The sequence below is a fragment of the Dermochelys coriacea genome, chromosome 4 (assembly GCF_009764565.3).
Source record: "Dermochelys coriacea isolate rDerCor1 chromosome 4, rDerCor1.pri.v4, whole genome shotgun sequence".
In the NCBI taxonomy this organism is placed as follows: domain Eukaryota; kingdom Metazoa; phylum Chordata; order Testudines; family Dermochelyidae; genus Dermochelys; species Dermochelys coriacea.
The window spans coordinates 129,763,134-129,782,294 of record NC_050071.1 but is presented as its reverse complement, the minus strand read 5'-3'; the positions used below and the strand labels follow the sequence as shown (position 1 = coordinate 129,782,294).

General features: G+C 42.2%; 1 protein-coding gene across 7 annotated transcripts in view; it reads left to right on the top strand.

The window, feature by feature from the left end:
- Positions 1-2,043: 2,043 nt before the first annotated feature.
- The window catches only part of MAEA (macrophage erythroblast attacher, E3 ubiquitin ligase), a 133,923-nt gene continuing 116,805 nt past the window's right edge, over positions 2,044-19,161 (top strand). For 2 of the 7 annotated variants that reach the window (XM_038400040.2, XM_038400038.2), the window contains exon 1: positions 2,051-2,414. In XM_038400040.2, the coding sequence (XP_038255968.1) occupies positions 2,346-2,414 (69 nt within the window). In that variant the 5' untranslated portion in view covers positions 2,051-2,345. Of the gene's footprint in view, positions 2,415-8,539; positions 8,827-19,161 lie in introns of those variants that run through there. The other 5 variants (XM_038400039.2, XM_038400037.2, XM_043512672.1 and 2 more) reach the window with 5 other exon arrangements.

The following is a 19,161-nucleotide window of genomic DNA, read 5'->3' as shown; positions in this document are numbered from 1 at the left end:
ATTTTGTTTTTTCTAATGTTAAGTATTTTAGGAAAATTTGTCCCAGTGACCAGCAAGAATTGGTGGCTGCACTCTGAGAAATTAACAGAAATAATGCGGCTAAACTTTAACCAGGAAGGGCAGCAAAGTCACTGTCACTATTCATGGATATTTTATATACATGCACTTTTAAACCTTGGACCATCATGTTCATCAATAAGGTGCACTTCTCAAAGCATAAGGGTCATACAAGATTGCTTCCTGCACCACTGAAGTCAATAGTTTTGCCATAGACGTCAACAGGGTAAGAAACAGCTTGTGACAACCTTTCCCTTCACATCCAACTTTTGGATCAGTGGTTCTCCATCTTTTTTTCCTTCTGCAGGCTAATTCCTCAGAGAAAATTTTCATGGGGCATCTCCCATCCCAACCCACTGAAGTGCTCAGAAACCAGCGATGAGTGTTATGCACGATCCTAAAAAGGATAGCCTCAAAATGTTTCATTCTGCAGACCATAAAGAACGGTTCTCTGCTAGTCCCGAGATCACTAGCGGAGAGCAGCTGGTTCAGGTCCTGATTCTGCAAAAACTCCCATGCGTCTGTCTACTGCCACAGGAAATCAACGGGAGTAACCATAAGAAAAACTGCAGGTTCCGGCCCTTCTTACATGGTAACAAACTAGGGTTGCCAACCCTCCAGGATTAATTTCTGGAGTGTCCAGGACAAAGATTAATCTTTAATTAAAGATGATGTCACGGGATGAAACCTCCAGGAATACCTCCAACCAAAATTGGCAACCCAATAACAGACCGGCGCCGAGTGCAGCGAGCCAGGGAACTATTTATTGTCTAAGCCTGGAACAAGCACCATTTCCAGGCACAGCTGGGGCAGGAGGAGAGGAGGGGAGGGGAGGGTGGCAGACTCTCCCTCGCTCCGGGATTCGTGCTCCGGGCAGCTGGGAAGGGTGCGTCTCTCCCTGCCAGGCGGCCGGGGGACTCTGCTGGCTGCGCACCGGACTCAGCCAGGCTGTCGACGGAAGGCTCCTGGTGAACGGAGCTGGCCGGCCAGCGCTTGGCCATGTCTGAGGCCCGCTGGCACCTTCCACAAGCCCCGGCTAGCGCACGGCCGACGGAGGCGAGCGGCTCCCCCCGGCATTGTCCCAGCAGCAGGAGGGAGCGAGGGCAGCGGGGCAAGGTGGGGGACAAAGCAGCCCCCCCCCCCCGGCTCGGGAGCTTCGCTGTCCCGTCCCGGCGCTCGGGGTACCATCGCCGGCCCGGCCGGCAGCGGGCGGACCGGAACCTGCAGGGGGACGGCACGGGACCCCCCCCCCCGCGCAGCGACAACCGCCTCGCTCCCGGCGCCTGGGCACCTACACTCGCCACACGCCCCGGACAAACGCCCGCCAACGGCTGGGGCTGCCCCGCCGAAGGGGCCGGGTCGGGGGTGGGGGTAGAGGAGAGTGGCGTCCCCCGGGAGGCGGGTAAGGTGGGAGTCCCCGCTCCGGGCTGAGGGGAAGAGGACTCACTCTGTCTCCGCTACTTAAACCTCTTCCCGCCGCCGCCGCCGCCTCCGCCGCCTCACTCCCGCTCCTCCCTACGCGGCTTACTAGGGAACACCCCCCTCCCCATCTCCCCGCACACAAACTCCGGCGACAGTCGAGGCGGCTCACAACCACCCGCTTCTCCCCCCCCCCCCCGCCACCCTCGCTTCCTATTCGCTCATCGCTGTGTCCGTCGACGTGTCTGCTGCGTGCATTGGCCCCTCTGCCTGCCAATCGAAGGGTACACGGCAGGCTCCGCGTCCTGGCTTCGCTTGCGGTGCCACCCCGCCCCTCCGGACACCTCGGGGCGAGGGGGGGGGGGTAGTTAAAACCTCCTCTTTAACTCACTATTAAAAAATGTACTTTTTACGTCCCGCCCACTCAAACAGAAAGGAGATTCTGATTGGGTCGAATAAAACTCTGGATAGCTTGATTGGAAAATAAAACTGTCAATCATAGATGTAATTCCCCGCCTACGGGAATGCGTAGCTCTCCCTGACTCTAATGTATCATCCAATCAAACACGCTTTCACAAGTTAGAGGGCGGGACAAAGCCTATGAAGTGATCGATGCGAAAGGAATGCAATGATTGGATGGATACTCTCTTCCTTTCTCTTCTATCGCCACTGTCCTGTGGCTCATACCACCCGGCTTTGGGAGGGGGAGAGGTAATCTGTTGGTTCAGCCCGTCTCCATCAGGGACGAGGGGGCGGGGGAAGGGAAGGAGGAGGAAGTCCTTTATTGCCCACCATGCAACGCGCGCTGTAGGTAGCTCTTTTGGCTCTGCGCGGGGAGGGGGTGGGAGGAGGTTGGTGCCCAATCCAAGATGGCGGTGCAGGAATCAGCTGCTCAGCTCTCAATGACTTTGAAGGTGCAGGAGTATCCCACTCTCAAGGTGGGTGCTAGGCATCTTGGGTGCCTGTGGGGAGGGGAGGCAGGGGTTGGGCGAGATTGGTCATGGCTCAGTTGGGCAGGGCTAAAGGGAGCTCGGGGCTTGACAACTGTGGTCCCCCACGCCCTGTTTTATAAACCCCTCGGGCCCCAAGGTGTGTAATGTGGGGAGACCCCAATGCACTGGATCCCTTTCAGTGCCCCCCTCCATCTGCCTTGCCCTATACCAATAAGGGTTATTTTCTTTCTTTTGAATTTTGAGGAACGTGCCTGGAATATGATACCCTCCCTGGGCAGTTCCATACCCTGAAGATGTAAGTGGGGTGGCGTCCCCTGAGCAACAACAAAAATGAAAACGATTGAAGGACTGGAGGGGCAGACTTAGGAGAAGGAAAGAGCTGAATATGCTATGGCTAAGATGTGACTGAAGGATGCTGTGTGGGGAGGGGTCTGAATGGGATAGACTGGAGGGTGCAGGGCAATGGAAATGATTTAAGGCGACTGTGAGCATTGATTATTTAGAAGGATTTTTTAAAGGAGTTAGAGTGATGTATCATTGGTAAGAGGTGAGTGTGTGTGTGTGTGTGTGTGTGTGTGTGTGTGTGGGAGGGGGGGTAAATATGGTTCCTTGGCATCTTGGTTTTCCAAAGATGGAGATGAACTGCAGGGTGTCAGGATAAAAATGATTAAAGGGATAGGAGAGTTTATAAGGAAGAAAGAGTTAAATATCCACAACTTGGCTGGATACTACTAAAGGGTTGGGGTGGCTGATGTAGTAACTGAATGTATCTGAAGGGTGTTAACTCCCCAGGTGGAAGGTGAATTGCATAGGCTGGCCAGACATCATAAAATGAGCAAAGGAAAATCTAAACTGACCATTAAGGGTAAATATTGCTGACAATGAGATCTGTTAAACTGGGGAATAGTCTCCCAGGGGAAGTGATGAATTGATCATTTAGAATATTTTTTAATATATATTAGATCAACCAATTCAACTGCAGTTGAATTTACTGTAGGGAGCTAATCCTGTGCTGGCTAAGTGGGAGTGAGGAGAGATGAGCTGGACTGCTTAATAGGCCTTTTCCATCTCTAATGTCTGATTTTAATTAGAATATATTTTTTCATATAGTGTATATCAAAAACGTTTTACAAAATAAACTTTTAGGCTTAAGTCATGTTTTACTTTAATATACAGAGTGTTGTGTGGTTGTTTTTTTTGTTTGTTTGTGTGGCAGTTTTCTGCCCATGTTCTTCCCATCTGTCTCTTGCTCTTCCCTTCCTCCTCCTGTCCTACCTCCTCATTTCCTCTTCACCCTTGGGACTATCTTGATTCCTATTTTATATCTGAAGATTTATTTTCCCTGTCATCCTGAAGTACTTAAAGCTTGACAGTATCTGGGTTAAATTTTAAGTCTCTTTAGAAAGGCACTGTTGGTGCTTTCCACAGCCAGCAACAATGTTAAGAAATTCATCGACAAAGAAGCCTGTTTCAATGGTTTATTCATTGACGCATTCATATTGTGTTTAGACAATCTCTTTCATGTTCCTCAGTATTTACATCTAGTGAGAGACAGTGGTTTGCTTTTTTTTCCTCTCTATCATTTAAGGCAATCTACTGTCACCCATTTGAAGAAGGAGGCAGTCATTTTAAACTAATTTTAAGGCATTTTTCAAGTCTATTTACTCTTGATGAGGGATTTTTGCAGCATTTTAATTAGAATGAAATATTCCTTTTATTGTAATGAAATAACTCGAGCTGTTTAGTTTAAATAACACTGTTAATACAAAGCTGTTTAATGTCATAAGGGTGATGTTTAGATGGCACTTAATTCTTTTTGTGTTTTGTCTCTCCCCCACCCCTCAGTGCTCCAGAAGCTTCCTTTCTGTTTAATATTGGTTCTTATTACAAAAAAACTCTTGAAGCAGTCACTGTTTAGTTACCACTTGCGTTTATCCCCTTAAGTTTCCTGGACTGTGGAGATTTCAAACCATTATTCGTGCTAGAGAAAACAATTTTTTGGTAGAGGTGAAAAGGACAGAGTGAATTTTCATCTCTAGTTGGTTCTTAAGAACTTAAAAAAATCTATAAAACACATGCATATAACTTATTATGGTCACCGTGGTGGCAACTATAATACTTTGTTACCCATCTGTGGACACTGGCAATTTTCTCTAATTGATGCAAGTAAACTATAAGGAAGTCAGAACTACATTTATATCCTTCCTGTTTCCTCCCTTTAACTTGCTCATGCCCAAGTCACTAGATAATAGCAGTTGTGTAATAGCTCTACATTACAGAATGCTCCATAAGAGTGCCTTTCATGGGAAGGAGTGCTTAGGACTCTCTCTATAGGGAAAATCCCTCTTAATGCTAAATCATTTCTGGAGTGGAAGTGCAGCAACATTCTGCTTCAACAATTCTGCACAGTATTATTTTTCAAGGGAAAGTAAAGTGACTTGCTCAGCTGAATCTGCAGGAGTATTTTAAGTGTACAGAATGTAACTACTTATGCTATTTTCCTCCTCAGGACATGAGGGTTACTTGCTATCTTTCCCAAAAAAGTTGCATTGATCTCTAATAAACCCCACTGATAGGGAATTTTGCTTTATAGCTCATCTGAAAGCATAATTCATGAAGCCTCCAATATGCACTGACAAAAGGAAATTAAAGGGTGTCAACACTCTAAGCATGGTTCAGAGCTGATGTACAAATAAACAAGTTACATCAGAAAATAATGTAGTTCATTTGTATCTTTGGAAATATCAAGTTGGATGGAATGAGAAGTGTGACTAGAAGTCAAAATATTTTTACCTGGGCTGCTCCAGTAATGGCAGGTCGGGAATCTGGGCTGCAGCTGTTAGCCAAGTATCAATGAAAGTAGCTTTGTTTAGTTTGAAGGGGAGGTGGGAGCAGTGTTGGGAGGCTTTAGCCCCTTTTGAAGGACATTGGTCAACTTCTGGCATGAAAAGCTGTTGAGGTGATCAACAAGCATGTGGACAAGAGGGATTCAGTGGATATAGTTTTAGATTTTCAGAAAGAAAACTTAGATTTTCAGAAAGCCTTTGACAAGGTCCCTCACCAAAGTAAGCTGTCATAGGCTAAGAGGTCCTCTCGTGAATCAGTAACTGGTTAAAAGATAGCTAACAAAGAGTAGGAATAAATAGTCAGTTTTCAGAATGGACAGAGGTAAATAGTGGTGTCCTCCTGGGGTCTGTACTTGGATCAGTCCTGTTCAACATATTCATAAATGATCTGGAAAAGGATAAACACTGTGGTGGCAAAAATTTCAGATAATACAAAACTACTCAAGATAGTTAAGGTCGAAGCAGACTGTGAAGTATTACAAAGGAATCTCACAAAACTGGGTGACTGGGCAACAAAATGGCAGATGAAATTCAGTATTGATAAATGCAAAGTAATCCATATTGGAAAACGTTATCCCACCTATACATATACAATGATGAGGTCTAAATTAGCTGTTACCACTCAAGAAGGAGATTTTTGGCGTCATTGTGGATTTTTCTCTGAAAACATCCCCTCAGTGTGCAGCGGCAGTCAAAAAAGCAAACAGAATGTTGGGAATCTTTAGGAAAGAGGTAGACAATAATGCAGAAAATATCATATTGCCTCTATATAAATTCATGGTATGCCCACATCTTGAGTACTGTGTGCAGACCCCATCTCAAAAAAGATATATTGGAATTGGAAAAGGTACAGAGAAGGGCAACAAAAATGATTAAGGGAATGGAACACCTTCCATGTGAGGAGAAATTAATAAGATTTGGGACTTTTCAGCTTGGAAAAGAGATGACTTGGGGGGATATCTTAGAGGTCTATAAAATCTTGACCAGTGTGGAGAAAGTGAATAAGGAAGTGTTGTTTACTCCTCATAACACTAGAATTAGGTGTCACCAAATCTAATTAATAGACAGCAGGTTTAAAACGGACAAAAGGAAGTACTTCTTCACACAATGCACAGTCAATCTGTGGAACTCTTTGCTAGAGGATGTTGTGAAGGCCAAGACTATAACAAGGTTCAAAAAAGAATTAGATACATTCATAGCCATTGATGGACCTATCCTCTATTAGCTAGGATGGACATGGATGTAAAATCATGCTCTGAAGTGTTCCTAGGCTCTGTTTGCAGGAAGCTGGGAATGGGCAACAGGGGATGGATCACTTGATTACCTGTTGTGTTCATTCCCTCTGAAGCACCTGGCATTGTCTAATGTTGGAAGACAGGATACCTGGCTAGATGGACCATTGGTCTGACCCAGTATGGCCATTCTTCTGTTCTTAAAGTAGTGAAGCTGGACCCAGTGTAGCATTCTCTGATGGAAGGTACCAAGTTCTTCTGAGCTGTGCAGAGTCGTTTACCAGTACACCTTAAGTGGGACACTGGGAGAACATGAATAGATATAGTATATGTTGTTCCTATCCTGCACTCAGGCCAACTTTGACTGTCAAACAAAATCTTGTAAATAAATTAAGGTTCTAATTGGGTCTTGGATTTGCTGAAATGTCCAAGAGCAATATTTAATTGACTTACAATATCATCAGAAACTTCTGAGGGAATAGCTGCATTATTATTTCAGTGGGTGTGATTTGGAGAGAAGAGGAGGAGAACAGAGGAGGCAAGACTTCATACTCTTTAACATGTTTTTGATATAGCATAGATGGTACAAAAAAAGAGAGGATTTGGGGAATAGGAGTATGATCTTGCTGTTACTTGCAAGCAACCCCACCCATTTTACTAAATAAAATCTGTGCAGAGAAGTGGGTAGTCTGACATACTACTGCTGTTTCTCTGCTCTTGGGCTCTGTGCAAGCATTCTCTAAATTCTCTTATAGCAACCCTTTGAAGTAACTTTGATGTTGAAGAACCATCAGGCTTTGAATCTAATGGGACTCACTCCTTTGCCCTGGCAATAAAGTATATTTGTTTAGTACAACCAAAGTAAGGAAATGTACTTTATGAGCAGAGAGGTGCATAATTTTATAAACAGGCTGTAGATTTCATTTGCTGACTTCCAGTAAGCTGTTGCACCTGCAGAAAATCATTTTAAGCATGGAATTTCCTGATAGTCTGGGGGGGCGGGGCGGATCTTATTTGCATTTGCTTCAAAGACAGGACACTAATAATCAAGTTACACTTGTAGTATATTTGCTTGTAGCCCTCTTCCCTCCTCAACAATGCTTTGTATCACTTCTGTTTCCAGATTATTAACTCTCTGGCATTGGCTTCCTATGTTTGTACAATACCTAACATATTTGGGGTCTCTGGGCATTGCTGTAATACTATTATATAATTGAAAAAATTATCTGAATTAGTGAAAGCTGCTAAAAACAGAAGTAAAGGAAACTTATCAAATCTCCATTTTTGCTAAATCATTAATGAAGAGCATTTCAGAGCTTAAGTGTCATGAAACACAATATAAAAATAAATGCAAGATTTCTTTGTCCTACATTCTCTAATCAGCTCTTGCTTTCTCAATGTATCTCACTTTCTTTTAAACCCCTCCCCACTATCCTTTGCTATAGTAATCCATGTATTAATCAGTATGGCACCTTATCTCTAGGCCTATACATTTGGCAAACTACTGTTTTGGCAGCCATATATTTGCTGGCAGGGCATGACAGCAAAATCATTCAGTGCCTGTAAATATAAGATGTTGCCTTTATGATATACTTGGCCTTTCTTAGCCCAGGGCCTGAAAATATACTATGTAGAAATATTGTATGCTCATACGCAAGACTTTACATATACATTAGTGTAACATATTTCACAAATAGTGAAATTGTCATGCCTTTTTGCTTAAATAAAGCAAGATGCAAGTGGATGCTAGGACACCTAAGTGCCACTCTGAGGCCAGATGGCTTTAACTGGCCCAAACCCCATGAGTTAACTGCTGTATAACCTCTCTACTTTAATTTAATTATCGTCTTAACTTTCATAAACATAGCTCATTTATACAGTGTACCTTTGGTTTTTCACATATCCCAATACAAATTTCCTTCACAAACACGTATAAACATCTTGTGTGAAGTGCTGTCACTTGAACTATGATAGAGTTGAAGGATATTGTAGGATCCAATAGGAGTTGTGGCATTATTTATTTGTGTTACAGTAGTGCCTATGAGGCCCTAACCAAGACTGACTCCATTGTGCTAGGCACTGTCCAAACACATATATTGAAGACTGTCTCTTTCCCTGAGGAGTTTGTAATCAAGCTATACAAGACAGACAAAAGATTGGAGAGGGAACAGAGAAACCGATGAAGCGACTTTGGCTTTCTCAACCATGGGATGCTGCTCCAGGAATGAGGACTGCTAGGAATAGATGGGGTTCATATGACCAAGAAGGAGAAGACCATCTTTGGATATGCTTGTCAACCTAATGAGGAGGACTTTAAACTAGCTAAAAAGGGGCAAGTGACAAAAGCCCACAGGTAGTTAGTTAGTTTGTTTGTTTTTTTTAAAGGCAATTTTAAAACTAGATCTTGCGGGAGGGTGGGAAATGGAAAATTATAGTTGGGTCATAGGAATAACAAGAGGGAGAACAGTGGGGGAATTTATACAACATCTTAGATGTTTGCACACAAATATAAGGGGTATGGCAAATAAAGAGGAAGAACTGGAACTATTAGTACTAGGGCTGTCAAGCAACTAAAAAAATTGTGATTAATCGTGCTGTTAAACAATAGAATACCATTTATTTAAATATTTTGGATGTTTTCTCCATTTTCAAATATATTGATTTCAATTACAACACAATAGAAAGTGTGCAGTGCTCACTTTATTTTTGATTACAAATATTTGCACTGTAAAAAAACAAAAGAAATACTATTTTTCAATTCTCCTAATACAAGTACTGTAGTGTTATTTCTTTATCATGAAAGTTGAATTCACAAATGTAGAATTATGTGCAAAAAAACCAGTCTTCAAAAATAAAACAATGTAAAACTTTAGAGCCTACAAGTCCAATCAGTTCTTTTTCTTGTTCAGTCAATCAGTAAGAGAAACAAGTTTGTTTACATTTGCAGAAGATAATGCTTCCTGCTTCTTGTTTACAATGTCACCTGAAAGAGAGAACGCCCGTTTGCATAGCACTGTTGTAGTTGGCATCAGAAGATATTTACATACCAGATGCGCTAAAGATTCATATGTCCCTTCATGCTTCAACTACCATTCCAGAGGATGTAAGTGTCTGGGGTGCTCTGAATGGGTCATTAATGATTGGCTGAAACTGGTCAATATCAATGGAGGATTTGGAAAGACAATAGGAACCTCAAGGACTGAGCAATGATACCCATCTGTGGGAAAATCAGGCAGGCAGAATATGTGAACTCAGCCTGGGTGTGGAGAAGGAACATAATGGACCTCAAGGTGATCAGACACTAGGGAGAGGGAGAGAAAAAATGGATTTTGCAGCTGCATGACTGGGTAAAACGCTGACATTGGTCAGCCTGAACTCTTTCTTCACCTTTGCTTCTCTTTGCTAACCTAAGGACTTCCAGGTTCTGTATTCCAGTTGACTAATAAACCCTACTTTGTTTTGAAAAGGCTACCTGGTGTCACTGAAAATAGATGTGGAGGTCTGATTCCTCGAGAGTGCAAAAAGTCTGAGTGGGAGTCTATCTCAGTTGGACTAACTGGGCAGAGCTTACTTTGTGAAACTGCAGTGCTGGAGGCTAAAGGCTCAATCTAGGAGATGTTCAGGCCGTGTGACCCACCTTTAAGGGAGTGGGACCTTTGGGGGTCTGGCATACTGAAGGGGTCCCTCCAAGGAATTGTTTAAAAGATGGGGCATAGTACAGATCCTGTGGAATTGGCATCACTGAGAACTGATGGGATAAATGTCGTGGCTGGAATATTGGTACAGAGGGGTATAGCTTATTCAGGAAAAAGGGACGGTGTTGCATTATACATCAAGAATATATACACTTGTTCTTAGGTGAGATATCAGTTGAAAGTCTCTGGTTGAAAGGAAAAGGGGGAAAACAGGGTATTATGGTAAATGTGTCCTCTAGACCACCAAATCAGGAGGAGGAGGCATTTCTGGAACAAATAACCGGAATATCCAAAACACAAGACAAGACCTGGTGGTAATGGGGGTGGTAGGGGGACTTTAAATACTCAGACATCTACTAGAAAATTTATACAGCAAAACACAAAATCTCCAATATGGTCTTGGAATGTACTGTGGACCACTCTTTTTTTCCTCAGAAAGTGGAGGAAGTAACAGAGACAGCCATTTTAGCCTTGATTCTGACCAACAGGGAGTAGCTTTTTGTACATCTGAAGACTGAAGGTAATTTGGGAGAAAGTGATCATGAAATGACAGATTTTGTGATTCTGTGGAAAAGAAGTGAAAGTAGCAGAATAAGGAGAATGGACCTGAAAAAAGCAGACTTTAACAAACACAGAAACTGGTAAAAAGAAAGAGACTAACACATTTATTAGAGCATAAGCTTTCGTGAGCTACAGCTCACTTCATCGGATGCATTTGGTGGAAAAAGCAGAGGAGAGATTTATACACACACACACAGAGAACGTGAAACAATGGGTTTATCATACACTGTAAGGAGAGTGATCACTTAAGATAAGCCATCACCAGCAGCGGGGGGGGGGGGGGGGGGGGGGGGGGAAAGAAGGAAAACCTTTCATGTTGACAAGCAAGGTAGGCTAATTCCAGCAGTTAACAAGAATATCAGAGGAACAGTGGGGGGTGGGGTGGGAGGGAGAAATACCATGGGGAAATAGTTTTACTTTGTGTAATGACTCATCCATTCCCAGTCTCTATTCAAGCCTAAGTTAATTGTATCCAGTTTGCAAATTAATTCCAATTCAGCAGTCTCTCGTTGGAGTCTGTTTTTGAAGCTTTTTTGTTGAAGGATAGCCACTCTTAGGTCTGTGATCGAGTGACCAGAGAGATTGAAGTGTTCTCCAACTGGTTTTTGAATGTTATGATTCTTGACGTCTGATTTGTGTCCATTCATTCTTTTACGTAGAGACTGTCCAGTTTGGCCAATGTACATGGCAGAGGGGCATTGCTGGCACATGATGGCATATATCACATTGGTAGATGCGCAGGTGAACGAGCCTCTGATAGTGTGGCTGATGTGATTAGGCCCTATGATGTATCCCCTGAATAGATATGTGGACAGAGTTGGCAACGGGCTTTGTTGCAAGGATAGGTTCCTGGGTTAGTGGTTCTGTTGTGTGGTGTGTGGTTGCTGGTGAGTATTTGCTTCAGATTGGGGGGCTGTCTGTATGCAAGGACTGGTCTGTCTCCCAAGATCTGTGAGAGTGATGGGTCGTCCTTCAGGATAGGTTGTAGATCCTTGATGATGCGTTGGAGAGGTTTTAGTTGGGGGCTGAAGGTGATGGCTAGTGGAGTTCTGTTGTTTTGTTTGTTGGGCCTGTCCTGTAGTAGGTGACTTCTGGGTACTCTTCTGGCTCTGTCAATCTGTTTCTTCACTTCAGCAGGTGGGTATTGTAGTTGTAGGAATGCATGATAGAGATCTTGTAGGTGTTTGTCTCTGTCTGAGGGGTTGGAGCAAATGCGGTTATATCGTAGCGCTTGGCTGTAGACAATGGATCGAGTGGTATGATCTGGATGAAAGCTAGAGGCATGTAGGTAGGAATAGCGGTCAGTAGGTTTCCGATATATAGGGTGGTGTTTATGTGACCATCGCTTATTAGCACCGTAGTGTCCAGGAAGTGGATCTCTTGTGTGGACTGGTCCAGGCTGAGGTTGATGGTGGGATGGAAATTGTTGAAATCATGGTGGAATTCCTCAAGAGCTTCTTTTCCATGGGTCCAGATGATGAAGATGTCATCAATGTAGCGCAAGTAGAGTAGGGGCATTCGGGGACGAGAGCTGAGGAAGCGTTGTTCTAAGTCAGCCATAAAAATGTTGGCCTACTGTGGGGCCATGCGGGTACCCATCGCAGTGCCACTGATTTGAAGGTATACATTGTCCCCAAATGTGAAATAGTTATGGGTGAGGACAAAGTCACAAAGTTCAGCCACCAGGTTAGCCGTGACATTATCAGGGATAGTGTTCCCGACGGCTTGTAGTCCATCTTTGTGTGGAATGTTGGTGTAGAGGGCTTCTACATCCATAGTGGCTAGGATGGTGTTTTTAGGAAGATCACCAATGGACTGTAGTTTCCTCAGGAAGTCAGTGGTGTCTCGAAGATAGCTGGGAGTGCTGGTAACGAAGGGCCTGAGGAGGGAGTCTACATAGCCAGACAATCCTGCTGTCAGGGTGCCAATGCCTGAGATGATGGGGCGTCCAGAATTTCCAGGTTTATGGATCTTGCATAGCAGATAGAATACCCCAGTTTGGGGTTCCAGGGGTGTGTCTGTGCGGATTTGTTGTTGTGCTTTTTCAGGGAGTTTCTTGAGCAAATGCTGTAGTTTCTTTTGGTAACTCTCAGTGGGATCAGAGGGTAATGGCTTGTAGAAAGTGGTGTTGGAGAGCTGCCTAGTAGCCTCTTGTTCATACTCCGACCTATTCATGATGACGACAGCACCTCCTTTGTCAGCCTTTTTGATTATGATGTCAGAGTTGTTTCTGAGGCTGTGGATGGCACTGTGTTCTGCATGGCTGAGGTTATGGGGTAAGCGATGCTGCTTTTCCACAATTTCAGCTCGTGCACGTTGGCGGAAGCATTCTATGTAGAAGTCCAGTCTGCTGTTTCGACCTTCAGGAGGAGTCCACCCAGAATCCTTCTTTTTGTAATGTTGGCAGGAAGGTCTCTGTGGGTTAATATGTTGCTCAGAGGTGTGTTGGAAATATTCCTTGAGTCTGAGACGTCGAAAATAGGATTCTAGGTCACCACAGAACTGAATCATGTTCGTGGGGGTGGAGGGGCAAAAGGAGAGGCCCCGAGATAGGACAGATTCTTCTGCTGGGCTAAGAGTATAGTTGGATAGATTAACAATATTGCTGGGTGGGTTACGGGAACCACTGTTGTGGCCCCTTGTGGCATATAGTAGTTTAGATAGCTTAGTGTCCTTTTTCTTTTGTAGAGAAGCAAAGTGTGTTTTGTGAATGGCTTGTCTAGTTTTTGTAAAGTCCAGCCACGAGGAAGTTTATGTGGAAGGTTGGTTCTTTATGAGAGTATCCAGTTTTGAGAGCTCATTCTTAATCTTTCCCTGTTTGCTGTAGAGGATGTTGATCAGGTGGTTCTGCAGTTTCTTTGAGAGTGTGTGGCATAAGCTGTCAGCATAGTTTGTGTGGTATGTAGATTGTAATGGATTTTTTACCTTCAGTCCTTTCGGTATGATGTCCATCTGTTTTACAGTGTGTATGATAAACCCATTGTTTCATGTTCTCTGTGTGTGTGTATATAAATCTCTCCTCTGTTTTTTCCACCAATGCATCCGATGAAGTGAGCTGTAGCTCACGAAAGCTTATGCTCAAATAAATTTGTTAGTCTCTAAGGTGCCACAAGTACTCCTTTTCTTTTTGCGAATACAGACTAACACGGCTGCTACTCAGAAACTGGTAGGTAAGGTCCCCTTTGGAAGAAAATCTAAAGGGGGGAAAAAAAGTTGTGGAGAGCTGGCAGTTATGCCTTTAATGTTGTCTATGCAAAACAGCAAATTATTCTGGTTGAAGGAAAAATAAGAAGAACTGTAAGAGGCCAATATTGCTGTATCAGGAGCTGTTTAAGAACCTCCTGCCCACTACAAATCATAAAAAGTGGAAGCATGGACAAATTGCTAAGGACGAGTATAAATAATCAGTTCAAGCATGTAGGGAGAAAATCTGAATGGATAATGCACCAAATGAGTTACATCTGGCAAGGAAATTAAAGGCAATAAGAATATATATACTAAGAACATATATTAAGATCAAGAGAAAGACAAAGAAAAGTCTAGGTCTACCTCCCTAGCAGGGAAAGAGAGCTAATAATGGATGACACCAAGAAGTCTGACGTGTTTGCTTGTTTTGTTTGTCTTCACTAAAAAGGTTAATTGTGATCCACCGATTAGCATAATAAATATTAACAAGGGGGAAAGAGCATAAGCCAGAATAGGGGGAAAAATGGTTAAAAATATTTAGATAACTTATGTGTATTCAAGTTGCTGCAGGGCCTGATGAAATTCATCCTAGAATTTTTAAGGATGCAATCTCTGAACAGCTAGCAATTCTCTTTAAGAACTCTTGGGGGATTGGTGAGGTCCCTAAGGACTGGAGAAGGGCAAACATAGTACCTATCTTTAAAAAGGAGAACGAAGAGGACCCTAGGAAGACCAGTCAGTCCTATCTTGACACCTGGAAAGATACTGGATCAAATTATTAAATAAATAATTTATAAGCGCCTAGGTCGGATAATAGGGTGATATGCTATAGCTAACATGGATTTGTCAAAAAAAATCATACCAAACCAACCTACTATCCTTCTTTGACATGGGGCATTTGTCTAGTGGCTAATAGGAAAGCAGTAGATGTGATATATTTTAATTTTTTTGAGTAAGGTTTTTGACAGTCCCATGTGACATTCTCATGAGCAAACTAGGGAAATATTATCTAGCTGAAACTACTGTAAGGTGGGTGCACAGAATTGGATGAAAGACCATACTCAGAGTATCAATGATTTGCTGTCAAATTAGGAGGGCCTAAGTAGTAGGATCCTGCAGGGGTCAGTCCTGGGCCCAGTATTATTCAATGTTTTCATTAATGACTTGGATAATGGAATTGAGAGAGAGACTTTTTAAAATTATGGATAACATCAAGAGCAAGTGGTTGTGAGCACTTTGAAAGACAGGATTAGAATTTTAAACAAGTGTGACAAGTTGGAGAATTGGTCTGAAATCAACAAGATGAAATTCAATAAGACGAGTGTAAAATACTATACTTAGGAAGGAGAAATCCAATGCACAGCTACAAAATGGGATTAACTGGCTAGGCAGTAGTACTGCAGAAAAGGATCTGGAGGTTATAGTGGTTCACAAATTGAATATGAGTTAACAATGTGAAGCAGTTGCCAAAAAGGCGGCTGTTCCCAGGTGTAAGACCCAAGAGGTAATTGTCGTCTTCTGTTCAGCACTATTGAGGCCTCAATTGGAATATTGTGTCCAATTCTGGGCACTATGCTTTAGGAAAGATGTGGACAAATCACAGAGAGTCCAGAGGAGAGCAACAACGTTGATAAAATGTTTAGGAAACTTTATCCATCAGGAAAGTGTTTTTTTGTTTGTTTGTTGGTTTATTTTAAAAAGTGGGCGTGTTTAATCTTGAGAAAAGAGGACTGTTATCAGGTCACCCATCAGTCTTCAAACGTGTTAAGGGCTGATCACTTCTTATCCTATCTTCAGTGGACAAGGAAAACAACTGATCAGCTTAACCTGCTGCAAGGGAGATTTTAGGTTTAAATATTAGGAAAACCCTTTCCTACTGTAAGGGTAGCTAAGGACAGGAATGGGCTGCCAGGGGAGGTTGTGGAATCCTCTTCATTGCAGGTTTTTGAGAACAGTTTAGACAAACACCTGTCCAGGATGGTGTAAATATGTTTGGTCTTGCCTCAGTGCAAGGGACTGGACTTGATGACCTCTTGAGGTTCCTTCCAGCCCTGTGACTTGCTTAAGGTCACACAGGAAGACTGAGTTAGAGCCAGGCGTTCTAGTTGACTCTTGACAGTGAGTTATCTTTGACATTACTTTTGTGTTCAAATACTTTGCTTAAAAGAAGGACAAAGCTTTAAAAAGTGTCTAGTGGAATTTTGCTTTTGGAAGGGGAGTCAAAGATGGTAGCTACAAAAAACTGTGGTGGGAGTGACCGTTTTCACCACATTTCTAATGTATGCCACTACACAAACCCTAAGATGGATGTCAGTTGGCTTACATAAAGATGCAAAAGATCATTGTACAACGGCAAAATGATCTAGCAAAATGTTGGCTGAATTTTGTAAATGAGAAACTTGTTTGGAACTACACAGGTGACTAAAGGAGATTAATTAAATTTTCTTGTATAATTGTGCCTATGGAAAAGCTTAATCCCCCCCCCCCCCCCCCCCAAAAAAAATCTATATTGGATTTGCTTCTTTTGTACAAGTGTGTATGTTAGTTGAACTGTGTCAATTTGTTATCCTAGACAATATCCGTTCATTCTCTTGAAGTGTTGAAATAGCAGGCAAAATTCTGAGCAGCATTGAATGGTGATTTTTATTTTTTTTCTATATAGATATCTTTCACTGTCCGGTTTAGAGCAGCTAAAAACCCTTGAATACAAATGGTATTAAAGTGAAATAGTATTATCTTTCTAATGTTATGAAACTGATATGTTTGTAATTGAGGGAAGTTCATGTTTTGCACATTTTTTCCCTCCACTGAAAAATGCAAATCTAATATTCCTAAATTTTGCTAAGAGTCATAATTTTTGGAAAATCTCACACCTACCACACAGACTTAGAAAATTAACATTACTGCACAGAAAAACTTAGTCCGCCTTTGAACTTTGACTCTTAATTCTTGATGTGAACACTTGTAAGAAATAAAAATTTAAACCCAGCCACTGGACCCCCTCCCCCCCCAGGTCTCTTATCTATTTTATTTATTTATTAGCCTTTGGCTAAAGGTAGGCCAGCAACTCCAGGAAAAATTATTACTGCTGCAGAGGAAAATAGTGGGTCATGGTTTAGTGGGCTGATAATAGGGCTTGGAATCGGAAGAATTGGGATCTGTTAATGGTTCTTCAAATTAGTGGCAATGTAAATTACTTTTCTAACACATATGTAAAATAGAGATAATGCTAGCTCAACTCCGTGAAATATGCTGAGATCGACAGATGAGGAGCTACAGAATACAAGTGATAAGTTTATTGCATTACTCCTACACAAAAATGCTTTACCTATTGCTGGTCCAGAAAGTAATCTAGTCTCATGTGCAGAATAAGTTATTCTATCTGAAGAATTATAGTACTGCACTCCTTGTCTATTTTACATATCTTGTCCAAGTGTGTGGACCTTATTTGGTATTAAAAAAAAAAAAAAAAAAAAAAAAGAGCTTGCTGCTCAGAAGTATGTCCTGGGTTGACCTCCATTTTGATTTAGGGACATTTTTTTCCCCTTGTTTACAATTAAAGTATTTAGGCGGCTTTGCATTCTGCCTCTGCTTCCCTGTTACTGTACCTTTCCTTTTGCGTACAACAGTCCTAGTTCACTCTTTCACATTTCTGCTGTTGGGAACTGTCTCATTACTGCCACCGTTTGACTTTGTTTTTCTCTTAGTTACCCAAGAAAATTCAACTCCTGTCTTAATAGATCAAAAAGGATGTGACCGTGTATGTGGCTCGTTTGTTTTGTTTTTTTTGTGTTTGTTTTTGGTTGAATTTAGCTTATCTTGAGTGAAAAGCCTGTAAAGATGCAGGCTAACACAGAAGCATAGGCCAAAACATGGCCAGCTAACACAGCTTCAGGCACGTTAGCCTGTGTGTTTACAGTGCTTTTAATTTGTGTTAAGAATACATGATTGAAAGAAACCTTTGTTTTTTCCTGTCAAAACAGGGCCTTAGATGCAATATTTTAGGTCTCTCTTTCTTTCTTTTTTTGTTTTGTTTTGTTTTGTTTTTAAATCCCCTTTCTGTTCACCACTAGACTGGTTTGTGATCAAGTGACTGCAGTGGTCACAGTTTGTGGATTCTCTTAACTTTAATACTACTTCTAATAAAAATAGTGTTTGTACTGCACTAACACTCAAAGGCCCAAACTGGGATCAAGAACTTTTTTGTTACGAAGCACAAGAAGGCATGATGCCTGGCTCAAAGAAATTAAAATGTATCCAGGATCCTTTTTATGCTAATTCTTTAATCACTGGATAAGCTGGTCGGGCTAATCTGCTCTGACCCACATTTAGTAAGGGAGCATGTGAAACTGAAACCTACCAGTCCAATTTTTGTTTCTCTCTACATTTTGTCCAACAGTCATGGAATCATAGACATGTAGGGCTGGAAGGGACCAAAAGAGGCAATCTAGGCCATCATCCCTGTGCAGAGGCACGAGTAAGTATACATGGAGTCCTAGATCATCCCTGACAGGCGTTAGTGTAACCTGTTCTTAAAGATCACCAAGATGGGGATTCCATAACCTTCTTAGGCAGCCTGTTCAAATGCTTAACTATTCTTTATTGTTAGGAAAAAACTAATTTCTAATCTGAATCTCCCTTGCTGCAAACTAAGCTGATTGCTTCTTTTCCTGCCCGTGGTGGATTTGCAGAACATCACACTGTTAACTCATATTCAATTCGTCATCCATTATAATCTCCCTAGATCCTCTTCTGCAGTACTGCTATCTAGCCAGTTATTCCCCGTTTTGTGCATTGTGCATTAGATTTTTTCCCCCTTGCTAATTGTAGCACTGTGCACTTCATCTTGATGATGATTTCAGACCAGTTTTCCAAATTATCAAGATCACTTTTGAATTCTAATCTTGTCCATCAAAGTGCTTGCAACTCCACCCAGATTGGTGTCATCTGCAAGTTTTTACAAACAAACTCTCTCCTCCTTTTTATTCAGGTTATTAAGGAAAATATTGGCTAGTACAGAGCCGAGACAGACTCTTGTGGACCCCACTACATATACTCACCCAGTTTGACAGCAAATATTGATAATTACACTTTGAGTATGATCTTTAAATCAGTTTTGCATCCATCTAATATTTCATCTAGACCGTATTTCTGTAGTTCACTTGTGAGAATGTCATGTAGGACACTGTCAAAAGCCTTAGTTACGTCCAGA